The sequence below is a fragment of the Babylonia areolata genome, chromosome 19 (assembly GCF_041734735.1).
Source record: "Babylonia areolata isolate BAREFJ2019XMU chromosome 19, ASM4173473v1, whole genome shotgun sequence".
NCBI classification, from domain to species: domain Eukaryota; kingdom Metazoa; phylum Mollusca; class Gastropoda; order Neogastropoda; family Buccinidae; genus Babylonia; species Babylonia areolata.
The window spans coordinates 43,049,722-43,057,143 of NC_134894.1; the positions used below are offsets into that span (position 1 = coordinate 43,049,722).

Sequence of the window (7,422 nt, forward strand, 5' to 3'; positions counted from 1 at the left end):
ACAAACAAAACAAAATATGTAGAGAAATTCCCGGCTAGGTAACGTGCTTTGGCTGGGCTGCCGTGGTGGTGGTGGTGGTGGTGGTGGGGTCTGCTGGACTCTGTCACAGTGTAAAGGGGGAGATCCATACAAAACACGACATTCGCACAACTGACAGAAAAAAACCCAACAAAACAAACCAAAACAAGTAAAGAAATGCCCGCCGTGCTGTGGTAGGTTCTGCTGGACTCTGTTGTATAAAGGGGGAGATCCATACAAACTGTTGTATAAAGGGGGAGATCCATACAAACTGTTGTATAAAGGGGGAGATCCATACAAACTGTTGTATAAAGGGGGAGACCCATACAAACTGTTGTATAAAGGGGGAGATCCATACAAACTGTTGTATAAAGGGGGAGATCCATACAAACTACGATCAGGCACCGTCTGACGACACTCGCAACAACTGACAGAATAGAAAAAACAACAACGACAAAAAAAAACATAAGAAAACAAAACAAGTAGAAAAATGCCCAGCTATGTACTGTGCTTGACTACTGTCCCTTGTGGGTTCAACTTGACGAACATTCCTCAGAGCATATTTATGATATAAAGGGGGTGATGCACACAAACACGATCCAGCACCGTCTGATGACATTCTTAACGGTAGTAATATATATATCACACGTGGTAGTATATAATTATTACATCCTAGGCGACCGACAGAAAATAGTATAAAACTACCCTGTAACAACAGTGCAGAAGCTGTGAGTGAGAAGAACGATTTCACACATTCAATACGCGCATGAAAAACACCCAGACTGCTCTTCTGTGTTATAAGTTCTCTCTCTCTCTCTCTCTCTCTCTCTCTCTCTCTCTCTCTCTCACACACACACACACACACACACACACACACACATACACACACACACACACAGATGCGTATTCAAGTAATGTGTTTGTGGAAATGATATACCAATGCTCAAATCGACGCCAGAACGTGTACATATGCGCTATAAAAAAATTTAAAAAAGAAGAAGAAGAAAAAAAGATGTCTTGTTGAAGTTGAAATCTATATGAACTGAACTGGGGGAGAAGTCTCTGTTTCACAGCTTTTGGGAGGTACATCAAACCAGAGCACAGAGGATCGTAAATGACATAGACGAATCGGGGTCATCAGTTTAGTGATGGGCGAATCGGGAATAAACGAATCGGGGTCATCAGTTTAGTGATGGGCGAATCGGGAATAAACGAATCGGGATCATCATTTTAGTGATAGGCGAATCGGGAATGAACGAATCTGGGGTCATCATTTTAGTGATAGGCGAATCGGGAATAAACGAATCGGGGGTCATCATTTTAGTGATAGGCGAATCGGGCATGGACGAATCGGGGTCACCAGTTTAGTGATAGGCGAATCGGGAATAAAAGAATTGGGGTCATCAGTTTAGTGATAGGCGAATCGGGAATAAACGAATCGGGGTCATCAGTTGAGTGATGGGCGAATCGGGAATAAACGAATTGAGGTCATCAGTTTAGTGATGGGCGAATTGGGAATAAACGAATCGGTGTCATCAGTTTAGTGATGGGCGAATCGGGAATAAACGAATTGAGGTCATCAGTTTAGTGATGGGCGAATCGGGAATAAACGAATCGGGATCATCATTTTAGTGATAGGCGAATCGGGAATGAACGAATCGGGGTCATCATTTTAGTGATAGGCGAATCGGGAATGAACGAATCGGGGTCATCAGTTTAGTGATAGGCGAATCGGGAATAAACGAATCGGGGGATCATCATTTTAGTGATAGGCGAATCGGGAATAAACGAATCGGGGGTCATCATTTTAGTGATAGGCGAATCGGGAATAAAAGAATTGGGGTCATCAGTTTAGTGATTGGCGAGTCGGGATGACACCGTCATGTCTGACAGGTAGTGTGTCGCTCCCTTTAACTCTGTGGGGGGCGGGTGGTGGGGGGGGGGGGGGGGGGGGGTGGAATGGCTACTCCAGCCCTGCGAACGACGACCGGTAGTTCGGACGACTGCCGCTCACGAGCGCGAAATGAGCAGCGTGGAGCTTAAGGCCTCAGGCGGCGATGGTATCTTAGGGTTCGGCGGGGGGGGGGGGGGGGGGGGGGGGGGGGGGCGGAAAGCGGCTGTATGCAGACGCTGGCCTATTTTAACAGCGATGGTATCTACCCTTACAATAGGTGAGCGGAGGTGTATTTCGAGGCTTTTCGGCAGTGATGGTATCTCAGGCACGGGAACTGGGGGACTGAACTGGATTGAGACTTTCTGGGGACACTGACATTACTGAGTCGGAAGGATTTAGTGTTTCATAATCTTTAAAAACAAAAAAAAACAAAAAAACAAAACAAAAAACAACAAAAACAAAACAAAGCACGAAAACAAAAAACAAAAAGAATAATAGTAATAGAAAATACAAAAAATATTAGATACGTAAGATTACTCCAGCATTTTGAATGATAGAAGCGTCTTGTATAACATTTTATTCTAGCCTGTCTTGTTTGAAGATAAACGCGGGTTGTTTTGTTTTTCAAAAACAGAACAGGAAAAAAAAAGTCGCAGAGACCTCGTACAGCTCAAAGAGTCAGTATCAGCAGCAGTAGCAGTAGCTCAAGGAGGCGTCAATGCGTTCGGTCAAATCCATATACGCTACACAACATCTGCCAAGCATATGCCTGACCAGCAGCGTAACCCAACGAGCTTAGAAAGAGTCAATGAAAAGGGACAATAAGTACATATGTTGGCCTCATGTTCCCCAGAACGGAAGCACATACCTTTATTCTAATATTCATGATTGAAGACCCAGGTTTCACCACGTTAGAACTCTGCACACAGGCGTGCGCGCGCGCACACACGCACACACACGCACAACACACACACACACACACACACACACACACACAAAGAAAAAAAAAAAGAAGAACACAGCTTCGTCCGGAGATTTCAGTTCGGTTTAGAAACTTTAACTTCATCGCTGTGGCAACTTTATGTAAAAGTATCTCCCAACACGATCGAAATCCAGAATCACTTTGAATCCCTCAGAGCGAAATGGCCAGACTGTTTCGAAAGGCGATCACTGTGACCAGTCACGATCGATTATCTGGAAATGAATCTTCAGCCACTTCAGCTGGGACTGGGATGGGAAATGATTGAGGGAGGGGAGAGGGGGAGGGTGGGAAGTGAGATTTTTGTTGTTGGTTTTTTTGTTTTTTGTAGGTTTTTTTCTTTCTTTTTCTTTCTCTTTTTTTTTCTTTGCTTTTTGTCTTTTACTTGCCGTTACTTGGTTGTTACCTACCGATGAACCGTGTTTCTATAAGTCTTTTGAGTTACTCGAGTATTTTGTGTCGGAACTTGTAGGCCCAAGATTCGGTAAGCTCGTGGTTTTGGTCGTTCCGTTTTTTAAGTTTAAGTTCAATGTTGGATGGTGCGATAAGAAAAAAGAAAAGAAAACAAAAAACCGAGCTCTCTGTGTCTGTCAATGATATCTTTTTGCCTGTATCTCTGGTCTCTTCCTGTGTCTCGATTTCTGTCTGTGTGTCTGTCGGTCACTTTCTCTTTCTTTGACTCGGTTGCGATTTGTATCTCTCTTGTCACTTCATCTGTCTGTATTCTCTGTCTGTCTCTGTCTCTCTCTCTTTATCCATGTCTCTCCCTGTCCTGCCTCCCTCTCTGATTGTGTCTCTGACCCTTTCTCAATCTGTACCTCTTCTCTTCTTCCCTCCCTCCCCCCCCCCCATCCCCCTGGGGGGATGGGGGGGGGGGGCTCTCTCCCTCTCTCTGTCTCTCTCTCTCTCCCCATCTCTCTCTCTCTCTCATTAGAAGAGAGATCCCCAGCAGGGTGAGTGAGGGTGATGTTATCACACTGTCACCGCCCAATACGGAAAAAAAGATCAGACCAGATACTCACCCGTTCCCCCGACTAGACCACAGACATGACAATACCACCGCAGGGTGGCGTTTTCCCTGGGCCGGCTGGCACAAAAAAAAAAGAAAGGGAAGATGAGTGGGCACAGGGGGTGGGGTGGGGGTGGGGGGATGAAGGTAGACGGAGGGTGTGTTTGGGGGGTGAGGGGGGTGGGTGGACGGAGGGGAGAATCGGGTTTGGTACCTGTGGTGGGGAGAGGGAGAGGGGGTTATCTGATGCCAGCTGGACCTTTGTCTTTATCCCCTGCCGGTATACCGAGAAGAAGGAAGTAGGGGATGTCGCGCATGTCGGATTGTCCCTTCCCCTCTTCTGACCACCCCCACATCAGAATTTTCCATGGACTTGTTTGCGTTTTCTTTTCTTATCGGTAGGTTTTAGTGAATTGTATTTGGTTGTCGGGGAAGGGGCCGGGACTCTTCTGTCGCGTATCTCCTACTGAACACACAGACAGAATGACGGACAGATCACACACACACACACACACACACACACACACACACACACACATACACACACACACATATATATATATATATATATATATATGTATATGTATATACTTCGTTTTTTTCAGGTGGCCAGGGAGGAGGAGACCGCAGCGTCATCTACTCTCGCAGCGGCAACAACAACGACGGCGACACTAATATCATCGACGATGTCAACGGCGACCGTGACCTGTGGTTCAAGGCCGCCGTCATCGCCGTTCCCATCGCAGGGGGCTTCATCCTGGTGCTGCTGGTCCTGCTGGCCATGAGGATGCTAAAGACCGACTCCTACCACAGGCACCACCACCACCAGAGCCACCACCATCACCAGCAGCTTCATCAGCAGCAGCAGCAGCATCGTCGACTCATCCAGGTACGTCGGCACCGTCACCGCGAGCGCAGCCTGACCAAAGCCCAGCTCTACGTCGCTGAGCATTTCAACGACCTGGCGACATCTGCCGCCCCTGCCGCTGCCACTCCCCCTGCGGAGAAAGGATGCTCGTTGCTCCTGCATCATCATCACCACCACCATCACAACCACCACCAGCACGGCACCACCACCAACACCCCGCCTCCTCCCTTTCCCCCTCCTCCTCCTCCTCCTCACCCTGCCGTTGTGGCTCCCAAGCCACAATCACCATCACTACCGCTACCACCACCCTCACTACCACCGCCATCGTTGCTGGCTGGGACAGACACTTGTGGTGGTGGTGGTAGGCACATGGGAGGGGATTGTAGTTTGCGAGGAGGAGGAGGAGGAGAAGGTGGAAGAGGAGCAACAGACGTGACAGCAGCAGGGATTGTGAGAGGAGCGGAGGAGACTACCAAGAGCGTAGCGGTAGTAGGAGGAGGGGGCGGAGGGATGATGAAGAACGCGGGAACGGGAACACACACGTGTGCAGGAGGAGGAGGAGGAGGTGGAGGTGTAGGTGGGAATGGTGGAGGAGGAGGAAGAGGAGGAGGAGGAGGAGGAAGTGACGGAAGGATACCGCCACCTCATTCTGACAGCGCGGCGCTTTCGTTGTGTCAAGACGTGATGGCCCCTTCCTCTCTGGTGGTGGTCATGGCGGCTGACAGTACGACCACCACCACCACCACCACAAGCACCATCACGAACATCACCAACAACAATAACAACCATAGCAACAACAACAGTAGTGTTACTAGCAGTTGCAACAACAACAACAACAACAACAACAACAGCAACAACAATAACAACACTGGCACTAGCAGCTGGGACAGAGAGAATAGGGAAAGGAGTACTGCTAGGGCGCTGTGCTCAGCTCCTTCAGAGGACCCGCTCATGCTGCCAGTGATTCAGCAGCAGCAGCAGCAGAAGCAGTGTGACTACGTCAGCGTGCATGTGCCTCACAGGACTAACCCCGCTTCCCCTCCCCCAGCCCCCCTTCCTCCCTCCACTCACCCTCACCCCCCTCATCCTACCAGACCCGGATCGGTCATCAGGTGGGGGGGAGGCGGAGGAGGAGGAGGAGGGAGAGAGTCGGACTTAGCGGCTATGGTGTAACAGTAGCCATCACATGCGCGAGCGCGCGCGCACACACGCACACACACACACACACACACACACACACACACACACACACACACACACACACACACACACACACACACACAAAAGAAAGAAGAAATAAATATGAATTATAAAAAAAAATAAATCGCATGTTTTTATATTACATAAATGCGTGTCATCACAAGTGACTCCATGGCATTGTTCAAGGTTCGTGGCTTCTTTTTTTTCTTCTTTCTTTTTTTCACTCTCTTTACATTGGAGTATATATTCTTATGAAGTCATCATCACAGAATATATTATATATTCAGACAGTGGACTTGATATAATTATTATGTTGATGAAGTCCTGTGTGACTTGTGTAGATTTGTGAGTGTGTGTGCGCGCGCGTGTGTTTGTGTGTGTGTGTGATTGTGTGTGTGTGCGTGTGTGTGTGATTGTGTGTGTGTGTGTGAGAGTGTGTGTGTGTGTGTGTGTGAGTGTGTGTGTGTGTGTGTGTGTGTGAGTGTGTGTGTGTGTGCGTGCGCAAAAAAGGGGGGAAAGTGATAAAAAGGAAAAAGAAAGAAAGAAAAAGAAAAGAGTCCTAAATTATGTTCTTGTCTATTAATCGTTGTAATTTATTGTTCACTATTTTGTCACAGAATGAAAGTATGAATTGTTGCCATAACGATTCCGTTCTGCTACAGCCTTCTTTCAAAATAGTGACTGATCAAATTTATGTCCTTTCTGTGAAGTTGGTCTTTCAATGAAAGACGATGGGTTTTTTGGGGTTTTTTTTGCAAATCTCACCATGTTCTCATTCACAATTCAAAGCAAGAAGTTTGTCTTTTCATTCTAATTCACTCAAGCATGTTGTTGTTCATTAACTTATTTTGAAGTTGTTATCTGATTGATAGATTAATAAAAGTAACTATTAGGCTGTGTCATTTTCTTACTGTCTTGGAAGGTGTTTGATTGTACTCGTTTTGTGCACAATAGTAATCGTGTTTCTCTCTCTCTCTCTCTCTCTGTGTGTGTGTGTGTGTGTGTGTGTGTGTGTGTGTGTGTGTGTGTGTGTGTGTGTGTGTGTGTGTGTGTGCACTTGCCTTTTTTCAGTTCATGTGATTTCAATGCCTCGACGTCCGGAAAAGTATATTTGGACATATCGATTAATATGGTCGTGTCCTGGATTAGATTGACATAACATCAAAAAAAAAAAAAAAAAAAAAAAAAAAAAGAAAAGTTCCAAATCTAACGGAAAGGAAGAAAATTTCATTTCATCATTTCATTCGTTTAGTCATTTGTTTATTTATTCATTCATCTATTTATATTTGTTTGTTTATTTTGTGTGCGTTTTTTCTGTTGTTTTTAGTTGTTGTTTTTTTACGGGGGGAATGTTTTCTGTTTTGATCGTAATTCTCTTTTTATTCAGATAAAACCAGGCATATTTTCCAGGAATAAATCAAGGCTAGTCCTGTTGGAAATCAAATTTGTCCTTT

General features: G+C 46.3%; 1 protein-coding gene across 3 annotated transcripts in view; it reads left to right on the top strand.

Annotated features, from left to right (window-relative positions):
- LOC143293734 (uncharacterized) overlaps positions 1–7,165 on the top strand; it is a 78,048-nt gene extending 70,883 nt beyond the window's left edge. For all 3 annotated transcript variants that reach the window (XM_076604939.1, XM_076604937.1, XM_076604938.1), the window contains exon 4: positions 4,506–7,165. In XM_076604939.1, the coding sequence (XP_076461054.1) occupies positions 4,506–5,941 (1,436 nt within the window). In that variant the 3' untranslated portion in view covers positions 5,942–7,165. The remainder of the gene's footprint in view (positions 1–4,505) is intronic.
- Positions 7,166–7,422: the final 257 nt, after the last annotated feature.